The sequence below is a fragment of the Mauremys mutica genome, chromosome 4 (assembly GCF_020497125.1).
Source record: "Mauremys mutica isolate MM-2020 ecotype Southern chromosome 4, ASM2049712v1, whole genome shotgun sequence".
Taxonomy (NCBI): domain Eukaryota; kingdom Metazoa; phylum Chordata; order Testudines; family Geoemydidae; genus Mauremys; species Mauremys mutica.
In genome coordinates, this window is record NC_059075.1 from 129318471 (window position 1) to 129343619 (window position 25149).

Genomic DNA, 25149 nt, shown 5'->3' on the forward strand with positions numbered 1-25149 from the left:
GGCGGGCTCGTGAGCAGATGGAGTTGCTCAGACACCACTGTGAAAGGGCAGGAGAAGAAGGCAGGAAAGCGGCAGGGAGGCTGGTACCTTCTCTTCCAACCTGCCCAACCTCAATTGCATTTTTCCTGACCACCCCCTGCAAGGCACGGCCTGGCTGCTACCCCCACTGAACAGACAGGGAACTGCGGCACAGAGGGAATAAGGGACTTGCCCGAGGCCACGCAGAACATCTGTGGCAGAGCTGGGAAATGGCCATGGGTCTCCTGGGTCCCAGGCTGGTGCCTTCTCTTCCAACCTCCTGCCCCCTTCGTCCCTGGTTCAGTGTGAGCTGTGGGAGCTCTCTGGCGCACAGGAGCTGACTGGTGCCCAGATGGAACAACATTGGGAAAAGTGAGATCTGTGCAATAGGCAAACATTTAAAATGCTGCTAAAACCATATCATGGCCCGCGAGGATACCTGCAGCTGATCAGTGCTAAGTTGTGAACTGTGCCCTGGCCTGCCAGAGAGCGGCAGTGGGAGAGGGTGGGGCTGGCCCAGGGCCCTGCTGGATTGCGCTCACATGTACGGGGACTCAGTGCTACAGAGCTGTGTGCCAGGGGCTGGCTTTGTGGGGGTTTCGCGGCTCATCTCTCCCAGGCCTGTGTGGCAGCAAGTCTGCCAATGTGATCCCATGAATCAAATCCTCTCTTAGCTAGTGCAGATGTGCTGTTCAGAGACAACAATTTGCATACAAACCAGAAGACACAGCCAGGTGATGGTGAGTATATGAGCCAGGGCCTTTCAATAATTTCATCATTCAGGGACACTTGGTTGAAGGCTGTATCACAGAGTTTCCTAAAACAATAAACATGTTACTATTAATGCATTTTCTCCAACATTTGTGATGAATACAGGCATATTTGTGGTGCATTAAGAGAGTAAGGGGATCATATAGTAGCAAGAAACCTAGAATGAACATTTTTACATTTAGATAGTAAAACAAAAGCCTGTTTATTTCAATTGCCTCACAAAATTAATAGTTAACTCCTGCTGGAAAGAGTTGATCTCATAAAATGACTCATTTAAAAAAAAAAACTTACTTAAGAAATTTATAATTACCTTCTTCTGCCCTTATGTTGTCTTGATGACATTGCATATGGGGAAGAAGCCAGGGTCTGGGGTGGTGGGAAGAGCCTCCCCCCATAGTCACCAAGTGTTTCACCCTGCTCAGGCAGGCTGTGGTGCACGAAGCCCCAAAGGAGGGAGGCTGGCTTTTAGCGGAGCGGGGGCAGCTGGCGGCTCCAGTGACTGGGCTCTACCCAGCACACATCCCTCTGATCCTGCGTGCAAAGGTCTGTAGGTTGCAGCCAGAGGTACAGAAACTGGGTAAAATAGGGGGAGAAATACGAGCATAAACAAACAGTGAATCAGTGACAGGTTTAGGAGCCTGAAGCTCAGACCCACAAAACCTCCCTTGGTATTCGAGAAAACAAACGATACCCCAATACAGAAACCTTTCCCTACTATTTCTAGGCACAGTGGACACAATATACGGGTGTTAGGCCCAGGACCTTCTGGTTTTAATGAAATCCAGCATGGAGTATATGAACTGTGACCCTAGGACTCCATCTTTGTCAGCTGACTTGTTTACAGGTAAGACACTGGATTCCCCTGGCTCAAACCGGCCAGAACCAGAACCAGAACCAGCTTTTCCCGCCAGAGCCAGCCCCCAACATTCTATTCCCTCAGAACTCTCCCCGCCATAGAGACTACCGAATACCAAGGGAGGTTTTGTGGGTCTGAGCTTCAAGATCAATATACATATAGACTTGAATTCAATTCTTGAGGTTCAGATACATAGTAGAGATGAGCTTGTAGTTGCCAAAGTCCTTTTAGAAATAGTCCATAGGCTATAGTCCAATGTCTATATTCAGAGTGACTCCAGTCAGTGACTGGGGATCTTGAAACCCAAAGCAGATCTGAGATGAAGTAGGATCGTGTCCCAGGGTTCTTATACATTTCCAGCAGCCTTTTGGCTTGAGAAAACAATAGGCTTAACTTTTCTTCTCCCAAACATCCTGGCAATTAGCAGAGGGTAATTGATCCATTAAACAGTTCAGATACAGTTTATCACAACCTTCAAAGAGACATATAGACAATAATACTATTTCACTCAAGTATCTTCCTAAATGTTAATATTCCCTTTTTGATCTTTGAATCAAAGCTATAGCAATAGACAAGACTTGTTTGCTTATATCACAAGACCTGAGCAAACACCTACCCTTCTACCTCTAACAATGCAGACTTGCATTTCAAAGTTCTATTCATTTACATATTTTCCTAACAAGTCTCTAAAGTTCAGCCATGGGTCAGGTCAGTTTATGAGGTAATTAACTCTTTCTTGCCCTGTCACCTTTCAATGAGATATATTATATTACACTCATAATGTCACACCCCCAACGCAAAATTGATGCAGGAAGAGCTGACAAACATCTCTGACTGCATCCCAAAAGCTTCCTATTCTGGGTTAGAAGCCATGTCAGCACGTAACAGAAATGATTTACCCAACTCATGTTCAGTAACATGACTGAATCATTTTACAAACTCAAGGTAAAACTTGGGTAGAACAATAGAGGATTGGATCTGCTCTTGCAGTAGGATTCCTGTATGTCTCATGTGATCTTGCCAAGAGTAAAAGAACATAGCTACTTTATTCATACAAACTCTGGCCACTGTTTGGAACCCAATTAGCTTCAAGTCAATGTAGATATCAATGTTGTCCATAGTACAGGAATTTTGGCATTTATCCATGAAAGCAATATGGTAGTGTGCCTCAGTTTCCTTTTTCATACAGCACATTAAGTCTGGAATGTCTTTTCTCCTGTGAAAAGTTCTAATACTGTTTACAGGCATTAACAGTGCAACATTAGCATTACAAGGCCTTTTAACATAAGGTGTGTTCCTATGTATCACTTTCAACATATTCAAGGGATTTTCCAAAAGATTAAGCACACCCCTCCCAGACTGCAATGGCTATTGAGCATAACCCCTGGTTCTGCGGATGCTCTCACTTCTGGGCCAGCCCCACAGCCTGATTCTTCCGAACCAGTATCTGGCCTAGCCCCAGCTCCAGGGGTTGGGGTGGGGCAGGGTGTTCAGAGCGAGGTGCTCGGCCTTGGTTTCTCTCAGTGCTGCGGGCTCTATGGCCGCTCCCCCCAGCCCTTCCCCCCAGGCACAGTGAGACAGACCAGTACCTGCGGCAGGGGGTGGGAGCTGGTCATGCGAAGGCGGGGTGGAGGTCTTCAGTGCTGCCCCACAGAGCACAGCCCCTGCAGGGCTTTGGGGACCTGGCGCAAGCACCTGATGTTAAATAGTTGTACCATGACGTTGGCTGTAATGTCCCCCTGTTGCAAGGGAACAAGGATCAATCAGAGACTCGGACACCCACGAGAACGAAGGGTATTAACTGCACCAGGAGCCAGCAAAATTTCCTCCCCACGTCTGAGGGACGGATTCCCCCGTCCAACCCCCGAGGCGAAATCTTCTCTCTTCTCTAGTGACTTCCATCCCCTCTCCCACCATTGTGGAATGAACTCCTGCCCCCACTCCTCTCAGTCCCCCCGCGAGAACTGTTCTACCTCCCAACCCAGCGGGAATCCAGCTCCGCTCCCCAGAGTCCCCTCAGCCACCCTTGCCCCCTCCAGCTGAGGGGCTGGGAGGCTTTGGGCAGTAGTGCTGTGGGGTGAGAGGAAGTGGACACCTTTCCCCAAGGGATCCCCCATCCTTAACAGGATGCCATGGCCAGTAGCTCTGGTGAATGGGGCACTTAAGCAGCCTCTGCTGACTGACTCCTCCAGTTCTCCCAGAGCAGGTGGGGGCAGGGATAACATGATACCAGAGCACTAGGAACCGGCCTGAGGCCCGGAGGGGGATGAAAGGCTCACAGAGGTGGCTAGGGGAGTTGGCAGCCCCTCGCATGAGCAATGGCAGTGTGTCGTGCTGATGTGACGCCTGTTAGGAAATAGCCTTGCTGGAGAGCTGGGCCTGCCCTGCTTTGAGCTGCTCAGGGGACAAGCTGGCACCGACCAATGGCACCTGCCTGGGGTCATCCTCTTCTTGCTCCCTGGTCAGCGCATGGGGATGGGATGGGAGTGATTTTCAATGGCCTGGAGGTGAAAGACCCTGGGGGGTCCCTCCCCAGGTGATCCCTCTTTGGTTACCTCGTCCTCTAGCAGCTGGCTGACATAGAGCAGGGAGAGGTGGATGGCCAGCAGCCCCGCCTGGAGGAAAGATATTTTCTGGTCCTCCATGAACAGCTCGCCAAAGACCTAAAACCAAAAGAACCAGAGCCCTTGCAATGGCCCAGAACCAGGCTCTAAATCCCTCTAGTGGCTCACAAGGTGGACAAGAGTCCTGGGGCAGTCAACCTTTGGGGTCCCATGGACCAGGAACCCCCTTCAGTAAGAAGCTGCAGGCACTGAGGCCTCAAATAGCTCTTTCTGGAGCAGGATTCACCACAGGTGGCATGAGATGCTGGGAATGTGTCTGCGCGCTCTGGAACCCAGCTCACACAGACAACGCAGGACCCCTCCTGCTCCCAGCAGCGATAGCTCCTGCAGCTCACCCGCTAGAGGTTCGGGGTCTTTTAGATCTGGTTCATTCCCACACCTCACCCCACGGACATTCCCAGGAGCCTTACATACTTTGCTCAAAATAAGGAGCAGGCTCTTGCCCTGTGTCCATGACACACTCACTGCAGGGGGACACAGCTCCACACCTGAGCTGCTGCAATGCACCAGCGGAGAGTCCTTACCTCTCCCACCCTGGCCAGGTTTCTGTACCCCAGATGCTTGGGATCGTGGAGCCCAACCCGGCACCACAGCTCTGGTGCCTCTCTGGTGTTGAGCCCTGGGGGAGAAAGACACACCCATTGGGGAGGTTTGGCCTTCCGCTTTCAGTGCCTGTTTCCTTCTGGGTGCACACTGGCCAGGGTCCTCATGGCATCCATGGCCCAATGGAATCGCAGGGTCCGTACTAGGCGGGTTAGTACAAAAAGGGGGATTTATTTCAGCCATCACAGTAACCATGTGACCCTTACAGTCATTGTGCGCTGGGAGTGGGTGCCTGTTAATGGGGGTGTCTAATACTGTGAACCCCCCACACCCACTGAAGTCAGGATCTGGCCCTGGCTACCCGACTGGTGACATCCTACAAGCTCTGTGTCCGTCTCCTGTGGTCCCTGCTCCTGCCCCTGCCCTCATGATGGGCTCTTTCCCTCCATGTGTCTCAATAGCTCCGTTCCTGTCCCCTCACGAGCTGGCTGCCCCGTATGGGGTGGGCTGATTTCCCTGGGCTGGGGGACAGAGCCGGGCTCTGAGATAAAGCAGCCAATTTCCCTGGCACTTTCACACTCATCTCCCTACTTCAGAGAGAGGGGGAGAGAAAGAGTCAACATCTAAGCTGGGGTCGGTCTCAGAGAAGGGGGCTTCTTTCTGTAGGGTCCCATTGCCCAGCAGAGGGAGTCTCAAAGGAGGGGCCTTGTTTCTATTGGGGTTCCTCTTTCCCGCTACAGCGGGTCTAAACGGAGAGGCCTTAGTTCTAGAGGCGTCCCAATGGCCAGCTGGAGCTAGTCTCCCAGAGGCTCGTTTCCATGGGGTCCCATTGCCCAGCTGGGTTTCTTACCCCTCTTCTGAAGCAGGAGCCAGTGAAGCCAATATATCCCACCCCTGGCTTGCCGGCTGATATCATCGGCTGGGTGAGAGATATAGAGACCCAGCTGCAGCACGAATTCGCCTGCCTTGGAGAAGGCGGAGGAGGTCTGGTGGAAGGAGGAGAGGGGAATCCATCAACATTCTCCCTTCAGCTCCCCAGCGCCCCTGGACCTGAGCTCTGCTCCCACTCCTCAGTAGGAGGCGCTGGAGGAGAGGAGCGACAGCCCTCTTCGGTCTGGTCTACACTACGGGGGGGGGGGCGGGGGGAGGGGAGTTGAACTAAAGTACGCGACTTATTCGCGTAGCTGAAGTCGAACTACCTTAGTTCGACTGACTTACCCGTCCAGACGCGGCGGGGTTGAACTCCGCGGCTCCAAGGTCGACTCCGCCACCACCGTTCGCGGTGGTGGAGTTCCGGAGTCGACCAGAGCGCGTGGGGAGTTCGAACTATCGCGTCTTAATTAGATGCGATAGTTCGAACTCCGAGAAGTCGAACTCACCGCGTCGACCCGTGCGGTAAGTATGGACCTACCCTTCCTCTCTGCCCCCAAGGGAGCTCGGAGCAAAGGGAGCAGGGCAAGGGCCCTCGCTGAGCATTCGCTGCCTAGGTGCTCCAGAATAACAAGGGCCCTGAGGCCAGGCACGACCCTGCCAGCCAGCGGCCTATGGAATGCAGTCCCTTACGGACCCAGGGGGGGACCAATTAGCCATGGGATGAGGAACTTGACTCAAGCCCTGACTCTGCAGGATGCTGGGGTCAGAGGTCACTTACGTCAAATACAGGCAGGGAGGTGGCGAATTTGAGCAGGGCAGTGCTGGTCTGTACGGCCCTGGCTGTCTCCTGGGTGTTTTTCGACTGGAGAGAGGGATGGACGTGCTGCGGGAGAAGGAGGCAGGGGAGGGTCAGCGGGCAGGCGAACATGCTCTTCAAACCAGCCTCACCCCCTCCCCAAGGGGCTCAGACTTTGTGCTCAGGGTGGAGTAGCCGAGCCCTGGTCGCAGAGCTTGAAAAGGGGATTCATGACACTGCCCATGTCTTGCTGGGCACAAGCTCCTTGTCTCTCCAGGCTGGGACAATGGTCAGTCGTGGGGCTGGTCTATTTGCTCTGAACCCCTGATCCATGAACAGCACGTCAGGATCAAGGCACATGCCCTGGACCCCAGACCCCAGCTGCAAAGGCCTTGGTAGGATTGATGGAATGGCCCTGAGGACAATCCCTCTGGGAACTGCAGTGTCCCTAGGACAGAAGAGCTGATTCCCTGAGGCACCTCCTGTATCTCAGGGTCTCCCTAGAAAGGAGCCAGTGACTTTTCTCAGAGGCCCATGTCCTGCATCTCGCAGGGGTTTCAGTCTCTCAGGCCCCAGCCAGGCCTGGTGCTCACTCTTAGTGCTTAATGCAACCGTGCAGAGCTCTGACTGACAGTCCCAGCTCCTTCCCCCTGCACTGGCAGCTCTGGGAACGCGTGTCCGGCTGGGTCCAAGCTGGAAGGACACAATGGAAACGGGGCTCCTCTAGTCTCTCCTTTGCTGCCCTCCCACAGGGTTCAGAGGCAATTCCACCCAGACCGTCCCATTCTACTCACCTCCAGGAGGTGCTGCAGCTTGTCCATGGTGGGGGTCTCTGTCAACCGGCCCCTGAGGATGGTGTCCAGGCTCCGCGAATAGTGGTTGTGCAGAGCCTGCAAGAAGAGGGAGCACCCATGAGTCATGGGACATGGGGCTACAGTATGTGCTTCAGGGTCTGAGGACAGATTTGGTTACTGGTGTTTCAGAGCAGAACGGTTTTATGGCTGACAGGGGTGGCTCTAGACATTTCACTGCCCCAAGCAGGGCGGCATGCCGCGGGAGGCGCTCTGCCAGTCGCCGGTCCCGCAGCTCCGGTGGACCTCCCACAGTTAAGTATCAGAGGGGTAGCCGTGTTAGTCTGGTTCTGTAGAAGCAGCAAAGAATCCTGTGGCATCTTATAGACTAACAGACGTTTTACAGCATGAGCTTTCGTGGGTGAATACCCACTTCTTCGGATGCAAGGTTTTTGTATTCTTGCATCCGAAGAAGTGGGTATTCACCCACGAAAGCTCATGCTGCAAAACGTCTGTTAGTCTATAAGGTGCCACAGGATTCTTTGCTGCTCCCACAGTTGTGGGCTACACCAGTCAGGGGACAATTAGGAGGATTCTCCAGGAGCCCTGGCAAGACTCAAAAATCACATCCTGGCCTCTCCCATTCACATCACTCCAGGGACACTTAGCAAGAGTTCATGCCCGGATGCCTGCTGCCTCATCAATCCTTGCTCTTAGCAGTTCTCTGTGCAGGGCCTGGTACCCAGCAGAGTATGGAACAGCCAAACTGCAATGGGTGGATATCACACATACTGCTCACTTAAAGAATCAGCATGAAGACATTCCTTTCCCAACACCATTGTCTTCCCAACAAGCTGGCCAAACACAGCCACTTGGCTATAGGGCTGCTTAACTTTTTTAACAGCTCTTACTCCATCTGAGACCTTTTCAAAGCTATCCACACTAGATCTTTTAGAAGGAAAGTCAGTGGATCCATTTACAACAGAAAATTTCTGGCTGTTAGGAACTGAAACTTCCTTGATTAAGCAGCAAAGAATCCTGTGGCACCTTATAGACTAACAAACGTTTTGCAGCATGAGCTTTCGTGGGTGAATACCCACTTCGTCGGATGCAAGTAGTGGAAATTTCCAGGGGCAGCAAGCAAGCAAGAAGCAAGCTAGAGATAACGAGCTTAGTTCAATCAGGGAGGATGAGGCCCTGTTCTAGCAGTTGAGGTGTGAAAACCAAGGGAGGAGAAACTGGTTCTGTAGTTGGCAAGCCATTCACAGTCTGTGTTTAATCCTGAGCTGATGGTGTCAAATTTCCAGATGAACTGAAGCTCAGCAGTTTCTCTTTGAAGTCTGGTCCTGAAGTTTTTTTGCTGTAGGATGGCCACCTTAAGATCTGCTATTGTGTGGCCAGGGAGGTTGAAGTGTTCTCCTACAGGTTTTTGTATATTGCCATTCCTAATATCTAATTTGTGTCCATTTATCCTTTTCCTTAGAGACTGTCCAGTTTGGCCGATGTACATAGCAGAGGGGCATTGCTGGCATACGATGGTGTATATTACATTGGTGGACATGCAGGTGAATGAACCGGTGATGGTGTGGCCGATCTGGTTAGGTCCTGTGATGGTGTCGCTGGTGTAGATATGGGTATTCACCCACGAAAGCTCATGCTGTAAAACGTCTGTTTGAGTCTATAAGGTGCCACAGGATTCTTTGCTGCTTTTACAGATCCAGACTAACACGGCTACCCCTCTGATACTTCCTTGATTAAATCACTTTCACACCCTTTAGCTGTAGCAAGCTGCTTGCACAGATTACCATGAGGATTCCTTTCCCCAGGAGCTTCTCTAAGCAACAATTCACCCCTGTCAAGGTTCCTCCCCCACTCTGAACTTTAGGGTACAGATGTGGGGACCTGCATAGACACTTCTAAGCTTAATTACTAGCTTAGATCTGGTAACACTGCCACCATCCAGAAATTTTAGTGTCTGGATCACTTCCTGTCCCCCCAAAACCTTCCCCTCCCTGGGCAGCCTTGAGAGGCTTTTTCACCAAGTTCCTGGTGAACACCGACCCAACCCCTTGGATCTTAACACAAGGAGAATTTAACCATCCCCCTCCCTTCCCCCACCAATTCCTGGTGAGTCCAGATCCAATCCCCTTGGATCTTAATACAAGGGAAAAAAAATCAATCAGGTTCTTAAAAAGAAAGCTTTTAATTAAAGAAAGCAAGGTAAAATTATCTCTGTAAAATCAGGATGGAAAATACTTTACAGGGTAATCAGATTCATATATCCCAGAGGAACCCCCTCTAGCCTTAGATTCAAAATTACAGCAAACAGAGGTAAAATCCTCTCAGCAAAAAGGAACATTTACAAGTTGAGAAAACAAAAATAAGACTAACACGCCTTGCCTGGCTCTTACTTACAAGTTTGAAACATGAGAGACTGATTCAGAAAGATTTGGAGAGCCTGGATTGATGTCTGGTCCCTCTTAGTGCCAAGAGCGAACAACCCCCAAACAAAAAGCACAAACAAAAGACTTCCCTCCACCAAGATTTGAAAGTATCTTGTCCCCTTATTGGTCCTCTGGTCAGGTGTCAGCCAGGTTTACTGAGCTTCTTAACCCTTTACAGGTAAAAGAGACATTAACCTTTAACTATCTGTTTATGACAACCCCTCAGAGAAATTCTTCTCTTACCCTCTTCACCTAGGGCTTGCTCTAAAGCAGGGGGTCGGCAACCTATGGCACGCGTGCCAAATGTGGTACACGAGCCAATTTTTAATGGCATGTGGGGCGGGCTGAGCTGCTCAGCCCACTGCCGCTCTGGCACTTTCTGCCACCAGCTCCTGCCAGCTGGGGACCCTCAGCCAGTCCCACTCAGCACCCACTGCTGGCCTGGGGGAAGGAACCCCAGGCTGGCAGGGGGCTGAGACCCCAGCTAGCAGGAGCCCATGGCTGAAACCCCAGAGTCACGGCAGGCTGAGCAAGCCACTCTGGGATTCCCGCTGCTGGCCCCTTGCCAGCCGAGGTCCCCCTTGCCGCAGCCCCACTCAGCACCCACTGCCAGCCTGGGAGAAGGAACCCCAGGCTGGCAGGGGGCTGAGACCCCAGCTGGCAGGAGCCCACAGCTGAAACCCCAGAGCGGTGACAGGCTGAGCCGCTCAGTCTGCAGCCGCTCTGGGGTTCCCGCTGCTGGCCCTTTGCCAGCCAGGGTCCCCCCCCCCCCCCCGCGGCAGCCCCACTTATCTTGCGCAGGCGCCCTTCCAGACAGGGTCCAGACCTGCGACCCTGCTCAGCCCTACCGGGGCAGTTCACTCACCTCAGCTGCCAATCTGGGGTTCCAGTTACTGACCTCCACCCTTGCTCAGCCTGTTTTCTGGCCTGGAGTCCCTGCAGGCCACCCTGGGCTCTTCTGGCCTTAGATCACTGCTCTGCAGCTTCCCCGCCAGGGGCGGCTCTACCTTTTTGGCCGCCCCAAGCAGTCATGCGCGGGAGGCGCCCCAGAGCCGCGGGAGCAGCGGACCTCCCGCGGGCATGACTGCGGAGGGTCCGCTGGTCGCGCAGCTCGGCTGGACTTCCCGCGGCTGCGGACGGTTCGCAGGTCTGGCGGCTCCGCTTGAGCTGCCGCAGGCACGCCTGCGGGAGGTCCAGCCAAGCCGCAGGAAGAGCGCCCCCTCCGCAGTCATGCCTGCGGCAGGTCTGGTCGTCCCGGGGCTCCGGTGGACCTCCTGCAGGCATGACTGCGGCAGGTCCGCCGGCCCAGCCTGCCGCCCCCCCGGGAAAGGGCCGCCCCACGCGCGTGCTTGCCGCGCTGGGGTCTGGAGCCGGCCCTGTTCCCCGCTGTAGCCCACTGTTCCCAGCCTGGGACAGTGAGGGTTGCACACAAGGGAAGAGGGGCTGCCGCTCAGCACCCCCATCTTAAAATTGCTTATCTCAGCCCACATTGCGTTTGACCTTGTGCCTGCCTTCTATCACCATTTTTTCCCCCACTGAGAGTTGAAGGGAACATTTGACAAAATGGCAGCTCCTAAGAAAGTGAAGCTAGATGTCTGATCATTTTAGCCTGCTTGGACAGATGCATTTGGGTTTATTGAAAAGAAGGACTGTGCTATTTGTGCTTTCTGTTATTGAAGTGTTGTTTGTCGCACGTCAAGTGTTCGATGACATTTTGAAACGAAGCACGAGAAAACTTTTTTTGATGAAGCAGACAAGACTGAATCAATCAAAAAGGCAGTAGCAGCCTATGAGAAGCAAAGCAGTGTTTTTAAAAGCTTAAGTGTAAGTAAAAATCAAGCTACAGTAGGAAGTTACAAGATTGCACAGTACATTGCAAAAAACAGAAAGCTGTTTACAGATGGGGAATATATAAAAGAAGTTTTTCTCAGCAGTTCGGAGATTTTGTTCAATGATTTGCCAAATAAAAATACAATCATATCTAGAATAAAAGAACTGCCCATCTCTGCCAGAACAGTTGAGAGATGCATAAGTGAAATGGCAGAAAACATTAAGGAAAAGCAGATGACTGCATTGAAAGACATAGTTTTAGTGTTGCAATTGATGGGAGCGTGGATATAAACGACATTCCACGGTTTGCAGTTGTTGCAAGATAGTGTGCTTCCAATGAAATCCAAGAGGAACTTTGTTGCCTAAAACCCCTGCATGGCACAACAAATGGGGAAGATATACTGGAAAGTTTTGTAAACCATTTTGAAGAACGAGGAGTTGACATCAGAAAAATATTTTGTGTGACAACAGATGGTGCTCCTGCCATGGTTGGAAAACAGAAGGGATTTGTAAAGTTGCCTGAAGATCAAATTGGCCATCCAACAGTCAAATTTCACTGTATCATCCATCAAGAAAACCTGTGTGCTAAAATTTCTCATTCAGAGCTTAATAATGTGATGAATACAGTGGTGCGAATTGTGAATTTCCTTGTTGCTCGATTTGCTTTGACTCACAGACAATTTCAAGCACTACTAGAAGAGATGGACAGTGCTTATAACGACATCCCACTTCACAGCAACATTCGGTGGCTAAGTGGTGGCAAGGTTTTGGTGTGCTTTGTAAACTGTTTTGATGCAATCAAGGCCTTTTTGTCGGAAAAAGAACAAAACTACCCCGAACTGGAAGATGACAAATGGCTGTGTAAGCTCATGTTTCTAACTGACATCACCGCTCACCTAACCCGAACTCAACCTCTGTCTCCAGGGTGCAGGGCAAACAGTTCTGGATCTTTATGAAGCCTGGAAAGCATTTGTTGTGAAACTAGCAGTTTTTTCCAGGGATATTCAAACTTCTACTTTCCGCTATTTCCAACTCATAAAAGAGCTATCGACGTGTTGCACTGTCAATGTCGATGAGATTGGAAAGTACATGCAAGAACTGGAATCAGAATTTTCTGACAGATTTCAAGATTTCCAGCGATTTGGCCCAATGCTTTCTTTTCTAATTAAATCTGAAAAGTTCAACGAAAGTGACTTGGATTTGTCTGTATTTCAGTGGATGGGTGTTGAAGATTTCGAAATGCAACTCATTCAGTTAAAAAGCTCAGAATTGTGGACATCAAAGTTTGTGGATCTGCAGAGCGCACTTGAAGCCACCGAGAGAGATCATGGGGCCTCTATTCTGACCTGCTGGACATCCCTGCCAGTGAAATTTAACTGTTTGAAGAAAATTGCGTTTGCAATGCTTTCAGCATTTGGATCCACATACCTGTGTGAACAGGTATTTTCACACACAAAATCTGTCCTCTGTCCCTCTCGGAGCCGGTTAACAAGTGATCACTCAGAAGCCTGGGTGCAGCTTAAAGTATCCAAATACGTGCCAGACAATGGAAAACTCAGCAAGAAAAAGCAAGGGCAAGGATCACACTAAACTGATAAGATCTGCATTTTAATTTAATTTTAAATAAAGCTTCTGAAACATTTTGAAAACCTTGTTTACTTTACATATAACAGTAGTTTGGTTATATATTATAGACTTATAGAGAGACCTTCTAAAAAACGTTAAAATGTATTACCGGCACGCGAAGCCTTAAATTAGAATGTATAAATGAAGACTCAGCACAATACTGCTGAAAGGTTGCCGACCCCTGTGTTAGAGCCTCAAAGCCTTTGCAAAGCCAGCTAAGATCACGGGCAGCAGGGCCGGATACCTGCAACATAAGCAGCTGCATCCTTGTACCCCAGATCTCAGGGGATGCTTTTTATTAGTAGGTATCATCTGTGGAAAGTTCTCTACACAACACATTGACCCCAAGCAAATCAAGTGTATTATTGTTTGAATAGCACCTCGAGGGCCTACCTGCAATCAGAGCTTGTGCTGGGGGCTTTCCAGGCACAGTAATTGACAGTCCCTGGTCTAGATCTTACAGGCTAGACACACAAAGGAAGGATTTCTATCCCCATTGTACAGACATGGAACTCAGGCACAGAGAGGCTACGTGACTCGCCCACAATCACCCAGGGAGTCTGGCAGAGCCAGGAACCGAACCTGGGTTCTCCTGAGTCCCAGTCCTTACAGCCTAGCCTAGGGGAGGGAGCCAATTTTGCACACTAGTTCTAGGGTTGGTCTGTTACTAAAAGCCAGATTCAATCATTTCTGTATCTGGTTTTTGAACCTTTCAAAATCTCAAACTGCATCAGGGAAAAAATGTGTCAAATACAGGCTAACCAGTTCCAGAAGGGAAAATGAACCACAAGCAAGTGAAAACCAGGCTGAAGCGCATGGAACAATGGGAATGGTGTATAACAAAGAGAATTACAGTCACACTCTCTCCATGTCTGATCTAGTTTAATAAACCAGACTGACCCGCTATTCTGAGGGGAAGTAAATTATCATTAGCGAGAGTTGCCTTCAGTTTGTCTCCTCTTTGACCAGGCTGCCAGATCTGTGTATTTAAGTCCCAAGCGTTTTCTCTGCCTTCACTATACTGTGGGTATCAAACTTGTTATGAGGTCTGAACAGCAAAAGGCTCTTCTAGAGCTCTTCAGAAGAGCGAGTGCTGCGGGACATAGCCGTGACGTCAACAGTTAAAACCTACGAGGCTTTAAAAGGGGATTTGTAGGAAAAAATGGTTCCTAATTGAAGCAAAATGGCTCTGTCCGGGCATCCCTGATCACTGGTGTGACCAGCATTCCCTGGGGGTCTAGAGTTCACAGCTCTGCTGCTACTCGAGTGCTAGGGTTCTTTGGATCACAGAGACCCCAGACACAATCAGGCCTGGCTGTGCCAGGTGCTGCACATACCCAGAGACGCACCCTGCAGGAGTCAGGCCCTGTCCTGCAGAACAACAGACAAATGCCAGGCAGGGACTTGCCCAAGATCACCCAGCAGGTCAGTGGCAGAACCAGGGCCGGCTCTACAGTTTTCGCCGCCCCAAGCAGCGCGCCGAATTGCCGCCCTGGGCCGGGGGGGGGGGCAGTCCGTGTGCCCTTAGGGCGGCAGGCGCGTTTCCGCGGCGGCGGCAATTCGGCGGCAGCTTCTATGTTTAGCTGAAGGCGCCCCGGACAGCTAAACATAGAAGCTGCCCCTGAATTGCCGCTGCCGCGGAAACACGCCTACCGCCCTAAGGGCACACGGACTGCCCCCCCCCCCCGCCGGCAATTCGGCGTGCTACTTGGGGGCAAAACAAGGGGGACTGCCGCCCCTTGCAGAATGCCGCCCCAAGCACCAGCTTGGAATGCTGGTGCCTGGAGCCAGCCCTGGGCAGAACCAGGAATTGAAGCCAGTGCTCCTGACTCCCAGGCCAAGGCCATGCCCCTGGGAATGGTTCAATGACCCAGCCCTGCAGCATGTCCCTGCAGTTCTGGGTTTATCCCCCAGCCCTCCTCCCCTCTCACCTTCTCTGGATGAAGGGCCAGGTTGAGGAGGCCTTTGAGCACCAACCAGCGCATCACAGTATTGGGGTCTCTCAGCTGCCTGCTCATCTGGTCCAGGATGGCATCTTCCAGCTCATTGCTGAGGTCAGGATACTGGAGGAGCTAACACCTGAACAGCAAAACAAGCTAGAGAACGGGGCTGGCCCCTTGCAACTCATCTCCACCATGTGGTCCTTAGCTTCACTGGCCATGGGCCCGGGATGGGCTACACTGTACACCAGGCACTGTGATTGGTCACCGGGGTGGGCCCCACTGAAATGCTGCTAGTGCAACAGCCCCTTGAGGCTCCAGCTGAGATCAATGCCTGCCCTGCTTCTTCACTAAGGCTCAGCTGCACACAGAGCCGGGGGTGGGGGGATTCCGGTGAATTGGCCATGGATGGGCAGGAGGTTGCCCTGTTTGTGCACGGCACATGGAAGTCAGACAGGACTTGAGGGCTGTGGAGCTAAGCCTGGGGGATCCAGAAACATCCAGCTCTGGGTCTTGCTCCAGCCCCGTGACACCAGCTGGGGCAGGTAACACCACAATGTCCAGAGAGAGTGACTCCACCACTAGGGATCTAGGGGATTTCCTGCCCCTGCTCACCCACCCACCCCGAGGGCCTTGAGGGCCACCCCTCTCCTGGCCATACGTCAGCCCCGTGCCTCAGTCACCGCTGGGCCAGGGCTGTTCTCACAACCCTCACTCACCGGTGAGGCTCACCTGAATGAAGAAGGCCATGGCAGGGATGTGCCACTTTTTGTCTCTGGTGTCGAGGATGGCCATCAGCTGGTGCAAGATCCAGGACCGCTTCTGGAAACGGTCCCAAACCATGGCCCTGGCACCGCACCCTGCCAACTCCTCCCAGAGCCTGCACCCCTTTCCCACACCCCACTCCGGCCCCCAAACTCCCTCTCGGAGCCTGCACCCCCACCCTCCACATCCCCTCCTGTCCCCAAACTCCCTCCCAGAGCCTGCACCCAGCACCCAAATTCCATCCCAGAGCCTGCACCCCAGGCCCCCTCCCCCATCCAAACTCCCTCCCAGAGCTTTAGGCAGGTGGGGGGCGGAGTTTGAAGGGGCAGGCTCTGCTGAGCACCACCAAAATTTCTACAAACCTGCTGCCCCTGGTCATAGGTCAGCCCCATGTCCCAGTCACCGCTGGGCCGGGGCTGTTTTCACGACCCTCACCCGCTGGTGAGGCTCACCTGAATGAAGAATGCCATGGCCAGGATGTGCCGCCCATCGTCCCTGCAGTTAAGGATGGCCATGAGCTTGTGGAAAATCCAGTTACGCTCTTGGAAACGGATCGAAACCATGGCCCTGGCATAGGAAACACAAACATCACATCATCAAGGTGGGCAAGGACTGGTCCTCCATTTACAAATCTAACCAGACCAGTGCCACAGGACAGGAGATCCCGGGTGACTAGTCATGCGCAGCTGGCACGGACTAGTTCCTGCTGGCTTAAAATGCCCAGTGGCTTACGTGCTAGAGACCCAAACCCTTAATCACTCGACAGGGAGCCCTTCCACGAGGCCAGCTCCAAGCACGCAGCGCTGGGGCTGCAAGAGAACTGCAGACAAAGAAGGGCGGCGGTGGGGTCGGTGGCCTTCCTCATGTGCCCAGATATTGGGTGATGAGAGACAGAACGTGGGTGAGGGAATATCTTAGATTGGCCCAAGACAAGCGCTGGAGTTTTCTGTTAGCTTCTCTCTCACCCACAGTCACTGGGCTAACCAAAGACATTCCCTCCCCCACCTTGTCTCTCTCATGTGCTGGGCCTGACAGGGCTACACCAACGCTGCAGACAGACATGGCGGAGGCTGTCTTTGCCCAGCCACGCCTGCCAGAGCCACGCAGGAAGCGGTTTACTGCCAGGCAGCGCAGGGTGGAGAAGTAGACGACTGACCCCTCGGTCAACAGCACAGAGGCTGCGGCCTGTTCCACACAGGCGATTGAGAGCCACATCTCACCCAGCAGGGAAGGCAATGTGGCCGTGTCCTGGGCCCAGGGAGGGGAGCTGGTGCTGTGGTCAGTTCTGGGCAGCCAGCAGCCAGCTAGCAGGCAAGCAGGCAGATGCCTTTGTGCGTGTCGGAGCTCATGAGCATGTCCCAGCCGCCCTGCTTCAGGATGAAGGTGACCTGGTCCCCGTAGCCAGCACATCGAAGCAAGGATTTCATGGCCTTCACCGTGCACCTGCGTGCAGAGCGAGCCTCTTGTTACTGAGCGAGCCCAGGCCAGGCCCTGCCGCGTGCCTGCGGGCGACGGTGCAGAACCCAGGCTGGGTGTCGGGCTGGCGGTACCTGACAGAGCTGAGGAGTCTGAGCGTGTCCTCATGGTTATGAACCCTCTGGTGCAAAGCAATGTTCTGCATGGACGGCTCCACCGTGTAGGTGATGTGGAAAAGCAGAGCGATGTAGAGCTAAGGGAAGAGCTCCTTCATCTTCTGCCTGCAGGCCTGCTCCTGGAGGATCTCGTACAGGGCTGGGTTCTCCTGAGTCTCAGTCCTTACAGCCCAGCCTAGGGGAGGAAGCCGATTTTGCACACTAGTTCTAGGATTGGTCTGTTACTAAAAGCCAGATTCAATCATTTCTGTATTTGGTTTTTGAACCTTTCAAAGACAGCCCCACAAAATCTCAACCAGCATCAGGGAAAAAATGTGTCAAATACAGGCTAACCGGTTCCAGAAGGGAAAATGAACTAGAAGCAAGTGAAAACCAGGCTGAGGCACATGGAATGATGGGAATGGTGTATAACAAAGAGAATTACAGTCACACCCTCTCCATGTCTGATCTAGTCATAATCCGGGTTTAATAAACCGGACTGACCTGCTATTCTCAGGGGAAGTAAATTATCATTAGCGAGAGTTGCCTTCAGATTGTCACCTCTTTACCAGGCTGCCAGATCTGTGTATTTAAGCCCCAAGGGTTTTCTCTGCCTTCACTATACTGTGTGTATCAAACTTGTTATAAGATCTTAGCAGCAAAAGGCCCTTCCCGAGCTCTTCAGAGGAGCGAGTGCTACAGGACAGAGCCGTGACGTCATCAGCTAAAACATATGAGGCTTTAAAAGGGATTTGTAGGAAAAAATGGTTCCTACCTGAAGTGAAATGGCTCTGTCCAGGCGTCCCTGATCACTGGGGTCGCCAGCATTCCCTGGGGGTCTAGAGTCTGCAGCTCTGCTGCTACTCTAGTGCTAGGGTTCTTTGGATCACAGAGACCCCAGACACAATCAGGCCCGGCTATGCCAGGTGCTGCACACACCTAGAGATGCACCCCGCAGGAGCCAGGCCCTGCCCTGCAGAACAGCAGACAAAGGCCAGGCAGGGACTTGCCCAAGGGCACCCTGCAAGTTAGTGGCAGAGCCAGGAATAGAATTCAGGGCTTCTGACTCCAGGCCAGGGCCATGTCCCCTGGGAAGGTTTCAATGACCCCAGCCCTGCAGCAGCTCCCTGCGGTTCTGGGTTTATCCCCCAGCCCTCCTCCCCTCTCACCTTCTCTGGGCGAAGGGCCAGATTGAGGAGGCCTTTGAGCGCCAGCCAGTGCACCATGGTGTTGGGGGTCTCTTGGCTGCCTGCTCATCTCCTCCACAATGGAGTCTTCCAGCTCACTGCCGAGGTCAGGGCACTGGAGGAGCTAACACACCAACAGTGAAACAAGCTAGAGAACGGGGCTGGCCTCTTGCAAATCATCTCTGCCACGGGGCCCTTAGCTCCACTGGCCACGGACCCGGCATGGGCTGTATGCCGGGCACCACAATTGGTCACCATGTGGTCCCCACTGAAATGCTTCTAGCGCGACGGCCCCTCGAGGCTCCAGCTGAGATCAAGGCCTGCCCTGCTCCCTCACTAAGGATCAGCTGCATGCGGAGCTGGGGGTCTGCAGCCTTGTGCTCCAAAGGGTGAATTGGCCGTGGATGGGCAGGCGGCTGCCCGGCCTGCGCATGGCACACGGACGTCAGAGGGGGCTTGAGGGCCGAGATCACACAAGGGACCATTCTATGGAACTGAGCCTTGGGGAACAAGAGACACCTGACCCTGGGCCTTGTTTCAGCCCCGTGACACCAGCTGGGACAGGTAACAATGCCCAGAGTGAGTGACTCCACCTCTTGGGTTGTAGGAGCTTTCCCTGCCCCTGCTCACCCACCCACCCCCAGGGCCTTCAGGGCCATCCCTCTCCTGGCCATAGGCATGGACGGCGAGTTCTATGGGCCTGCGGTGCCTGGGCACCATGGGCCTTGGCCCCACCTTTCTCCCCCTCCCATTTAAAACAGCTCGATGCCCCCACTCACCACTGGCAGTGCAGCAGAGTTGAGCGGTTTCCTGCCTGCTTGCTCCACATGGCTGCCAGCCCCTCCCTGTGGTCCCTGGGTGGGGTGGGTCTGTATCCCACCTCAAATGCCCCTGCAGCCAATAGGAAGCTGTGGGGGCAGTGTCTGGGGGTAGCAGCACATGGGGGCCGCCCAGCCCGCCCTGCCTAGGAGACCCAGGTAAGTTCCGCACCCTCTCAATTCCTCCCCTCCACCCCTTTCCCACACTCCACTCCGGCCTCCAAACTCCCTCCCAGAGCCTGCACCCCAGGCCCCCTCCCTCCCCAAACTCCCTCCCAGAGCCTTAGGCAGGTGGGGGGCGGAGTATGGGGGGGCAGAGTTTGGAGGGGCATGCTGTGCTGAGCTCCACCAAAATTTCTACAAACCTGCCGCCCCTGGCCATAGGTCAGCCCCATACCCTAGTCACCGCTGGGCTGGGGCTGTTCTCACGACCCTCACCCACCGGTGAGGTTCACCTGAATGAAGAACGCCTATCGTCCCTGCAGTTGAGGATGGCCATGAGCTCATTGAAAATCCAGTTACGCTCCTGGAAACGGATCAAAACCATGGCCCTGGCATAGGAAACACAAACACCACATCATCGAGGTGGGCAAGGACTGATCCTCCATTTACAAATCTAACTAGACCAGTGCCACAGGGACGCCTGCGGATGCTCCACCGAAGCCGCGGGACCAACGAACCCTCCGCAGGCATGCCTGCGGGAGGTCCACCGGAGCCGCCTGCCGCCCTCCCAGCAACTGGCAGAGCGTCCCCAGCGGCATGCTGCCCCAAGCACGCACTTGGCGTGCTGGGGTCTGGAGCCGGCCCTGATGGCTGAATGCTTGAGGATGCAGGGGGGAGCAAGCGAACGCTCACCCTCAGACTCTTTGGATTTGTGTGGCCTACGTGCTAGAGACCCAAACCCTTAATCACTCGACAGGGAGCCCTTCCACGAGGCCAGCTCTGAGCACGCAGCGCTGGGGCTGCAAGAGAACTGCAGACAAAGAAGGGCGTCGGTGGGGTCGGTGGCCTTCCTCATGTGCCCAGATATTGGGTGATGAGAGACAGAAGGTGGGTGAGGGAATATCTTAGGTTGGCCCAAGACAAGCGTTGGAGTTTTCTGTGTTAGCTTCTCTCTCTCACTCACAGACACTGGGCCAACCAAAGACATTCCCTCCCTCACCTTGTCTCTCTCATGTGCTGGGCCTGACAGAGCTACACCAATGCTGCAGACAGACATGGCGGAGGCTGTCTTTTCCCAGCCACGCCTGCCAGAGCCACGCAGGAAGCAGTTTACTGCCAGGCAGCGCAGGGTGGAGAAGTAGCCGACTGACCCCTCGGTCACCGCGCACCTGTGTGCAGAGCGAGTCTCTTGTTACTGAGCGAGCCCATGCCAGGCAGCAAATACAGTGCAATAGGAACTTGACACCCCCAATCTTTCTCAGCTGCTCATCCACATTGTTCTTTCTTGGTTTCAGGTAACCGGCTGTAAAACGTATAGAGTTTGTCAACAATTTCCAAGTGATTTACAGCTCTTACTTCACTCAATGTTTCAGCAGCTGCCAAATCCAACCTGTGATTCACACACTACCTCTCTAGAACAATTGGGTACTTCTTCACAATACAGCTCGCTATGCCAGAGTTCTTGCCAAGCATAACACTAGCACCATCACTCGCAAATGCTACAAGAGTAATTGTAATCAGAATTTAATTTATTGAGGCATTTCAGCTCATAATCTACAGTGCCTGAAGCCGTCTGATGTGGAAATGCAATCAGATCAAGAAACATGAAGTGAGGATCATCATCCTTCAAAGTGTCACATTTTAAATAGATTCTAACTGTTGATTCATTGCTCAGAGTAGTTGATTCATCAACAGACATGGCTATCTTTCCGTCACTCTCTGGCATCTGAGCGCACATTCCTCATTTGCAATGCTTTCAGTGCATTGCAGACAAGATAGGGTCTAGCATGTCTGTAGCACTGAATTGTGAACAAAGACTGATACCAATATCTACACCATGTAGTATCTGGAATTCAGTTAAATCGGGATAAGAACATAAGAACATAAGAAAGGCCGTACCGGGTCAGACCAAAGGTCCATCTAGCCCAGTATCTGTCTACCGACAGTGGCCAATGCCAGGTGCCCCTGAGGGAGTGAACCTAACAGGCAATGATCAAGTGATCTCTCTCCTGCCATCCATCTCCATCCTCTGACGAACAGAGGCTAGGGACACCATTCTTACCCATCCTGGCTAATAGCCATTTATGGACTTAGCCTCCATGAATTTATCCAGTCCCTTTTTAAACATTGTTATAGTCCTAGCCTTCACAACCTCCTCAGGTAAGGAGTTCCACAAGTTGACTGTGTGCTGCGTGAAGAAGAACTTCCTTTTATTTGTTTTAAACCTGCTGCCTATTAATTTCATTTGGTGACCCCTAGTTCTTGTATTATGGGAATAAGTAAATAACTTTTCCTTATCCACTTTCTCAACATCACTCATGATTTTATATACCTCTATCATGTCCCCCCTTAGTCTTCTCTTTTCCAAGCTGAAGAGTCCTAGCCTCTTTAATCTTTCCTCGTATGGCACCCTCTCCAAACCCCTAATCATTTTAGTTGCCCTTTTCTGAACCTTTTCTAGTGCTAGAATATCTTTTTTGAGGTGAGGAGACCACATCTGTACACAGTATTCGAGATGTGGGCGTACCATGGATTTATATAAGGGCAATAATATATTCTCAGTCTTATTCTCTATCCCCTTTTTAATGATTCCTAACATCCTGTTTGCTTTTTTGACCGCCTCTGCACACTGCGTGGACATCTTCAGAGAACTATCCACGATGACGCCAAGATCTTTTTCCTGACTCGTTGTAGCTAAATTAGCCCCCATCATGTTGTATGTATAGTTGGGGTTATTTTTTCCAATGTGCATTACTTTACATTTATCCACATTAAATTTCATTTGCCATTTTGTTGCCCAATCACTTAGTTTTGTGAGATCTTTTTGAAGTTCTTCACAATCTGCTTTGGTCTTAACTATCTTGAGTAGTTTAGTATCATCTGCAAACTTTGCCACCTCACTGTTTACCCCTTTCTCCAGATCGTTTATGAATAAATTGAATAGGATTGGTCCTAGGACTGACCCTTGGGGAACACCACTAGTTACCCCTCTCCATTCTGAGAATTTACCATTAATTCCTACCCTTTGTTCCCTGTCCTTTAACCAGTTCTCAATCCATGAAAGGACCTTCCCTTTTATCCCATGACAGCTTAATTTACGTAAGAGCCTTTGGTGAGGGACCTTGTCAAAGGCTTTCTGGAAATCTAAGTACACTATGTCCACCGGATCCCCCTTGTCCACATGTTTGTTGACCCCTTCAAAGAACTCTAATAGATTAGTAAGACACGATTTCCCTTTACAGAGACCATGTTGACTATTGCTCAAGAGTTTATGTTTTTCTATGTGTCTGACAATTTTATTCTTTACTATTGTTTCAACTAATTTGCCCGGTACCGACGTTAGACTTACCGGTCTGTAATTGCCGGGATCACCCCTAGAGCCCTTTTAAAATATTGGCGTTACATTAGCTTCATTGGGTACCGAAGCCGATTTAAAGGACAGGTTACAAACCTTAGTTAATAATTCCGCAACTTCACATTTGAGTTCTTTCAGAACTCTTGGGTGAATGCCATCTGGTCCCGGTGACTTGTTAATGTTGAGTTTATCAATTAATTCCAAAACCTCCTCTAGTGACACTTCAATCTGTGACAGTTCCTCAGATTTGTCACCTACAAAAGCCAGCTCAGGTTTGGGAATCTCCCTAACATCCTAAGCCGTGAAGACTGAAGCAAAGAATCCATTTAGTTTCTCCGCAATGACTTTATCGTCTTTAAGCGCTCCTTTTGTATTTCGATCGTCAAGGGGCCCCACTGGTTGTTTAGCAGGCTTCCTGCTTCTGATGTACTTAAAAAACATTTTGTTATTACCTTTGGAGTTTTTGGCTAGCCGTTCTTCAAACTCCTCTTTGGCTTTTCTTAATACACTCTTGCACTTAAGTTGGCAGTGTTTGTGCTCCTTTCTATTTGCCTCACTAGGATTTGACTTCCACTTTTTAAAGGAAGTCTTTTTATCTCTCACTGCTTCTTTTACATGGTTGTTAAGCCACGGTGGCTCTTTTTTAGTTCTTTTACTGTTTTTCTTAATTTGGGGTATACATTGAAGTTGGGCCTCTATTATGGTGTCTTTAAAAAGGGCCCACGCAACTTGCAGAGATTTCACTTTAGTCACTGTACCTTTTAACTTTTGTCTAACTAACCCCCTCATTTTTGTATAGTTCCCCCTTTTGAAATTAAATGCCACAGTGTTGGGCAGTTGAGGTGTTCTTCCCACCACAGGGATGTTGAATGCTATTGTATTATGGTCACTATTTCCAAGCGGTCCTGCTATAGTTACCTCTTGGACCAGCTCCTGCGCTCCACTCAGGATTAAATCTAGAGTTGCCTAGGGATGATCAGAGTAGGGTCTGCCACGTTTAGCAATGTAATATGCCATTTGCTTTACCTGCACAGTTGTGTCAAGTTCTGATTTTGTCATGTTAACCACTTCAACTTCAAAAGTTGAGGTTTCTGCTTCTTTTGAAAGCTGTAAAGCTACCTCACATGCAGTTGAATCTTTGTGTTCCTTTATCTTCATTGGCAGAGATGTTAATCTGGACTCTCAGCTAGGTCCATAAGGAGAAACAGAAAACTACCACCACCCTACTGTTATGGAGAGACCTTGATGAAACTTTGCTACAGATAAGGCATCCAAGCTAACCATCATGGCAGGACAAACAAGGAAAATCCCTCTTCTTCGGCATCCATTAACTAGACTTCATGCCAGCTGGTCTTTGGCTAGGAGGAGTCACCAATACTTTGGAGGAAAGAGCTAAAATTCAGAGGGATCATGGTAAATTGGAGGACCGAGCTTGTCACGGAGTGTGGGAGAGTCAGGGCCCTGCCCCCCCCTACTTCCTGCGATTCACCATGACTCAGCCAGCCAGTAAAACAGAAGGTTTATTAGACGACAGGAACACAGTCCCAATCAGGGCTTGTAGGTACAACCAGGACTCCTCAGCCAGGACCCTCTAGGGGGCAAGGATCTTAGACCCCAGACTTGGGGTTCTCTGCCTCTTCCCAGCCAGCCCAAAACTGAAACCAAAAACCCCTCCAGCAGGCTCTGTCCCCCTCCTTCTCTTCCCCTCTCCCTTTGTCCAGTTTCCTGGGCAAAAGTGTCGACTAGTCCCACCCCGCTTCCTGGCTCAGGTTACTGGCTCGTCCCTCACCTAAAGTCATCCCCTGCTCTCCCATCCCCAATGCAGACAGTCCCAGTAAAACTAAATGACATTCCCAGGTCAATCCACCCCGCTCCCTACTGCGTCACAAGGCTATAGACAACAAAATGAAATTCACCAAAGACAAATGTGAGGTGCTACATTTAGAGAAGAAAAAGCAAATGCACAGATACAGAATGGAGGATAACCAGCTGAGAAGGATCTGGTAGCTGTGGTGGATCACAACCTCAGCATGAGTCAGCAATGCCAGGGGTCCCCAATCCCCGGGCCATGGACCGGTACCGGTCCGCGGCCTGTTAGGAACCGGGCCGCGAACCGACCCCTAGCACATCAAGCGGCGTGTCTCCGGCGGGGCCCCTGGTGAGGGGGCGGGGCTGCGAG

At 51.6% G+C, this 25149-nt stretch overlaps 2 protein-coding genes across 8 annotated transcripts in view; both read right to left on the reverse strand.

Annotated features, from left to right (window-relative positions):
- Nucleotides 1–25149, reverse strand: part of LOC123369347 (maestro heat-like repeat-containing protein family member 7) — a 172383-nt gene that overhangs the window by 86737 nt on the left and 60497 nt on the right. The window lies entirely within an intron of this gene.
- Nucleotides 212–15724, reverse strand: LOC123369357. The gene is made up of 10 exons (XM_045014875.1): nt 15104–15724; nt 7276–7371; nt 6464–6568; nt 5663–5798; nt 4794–4888; nt 4201–4308; nt 3235–3384; nt 1100–1362; nt 737–835; nt 212–359 (listed from the first exon to the last, which is right to left on the reverse strand). The coding sequence occupies exons 1-7, from the start codon at nt 15188–15190 to the stop codon at nt 3283–3285; spliced, it is 729 nt and encodes a 242-aa protein (XP_044870810.1). The 5' UTR covers nt 15191–15724; the 3' UTR covers nt 212–359; nt 737–835; nt 1100–1362; nt 3235–3282.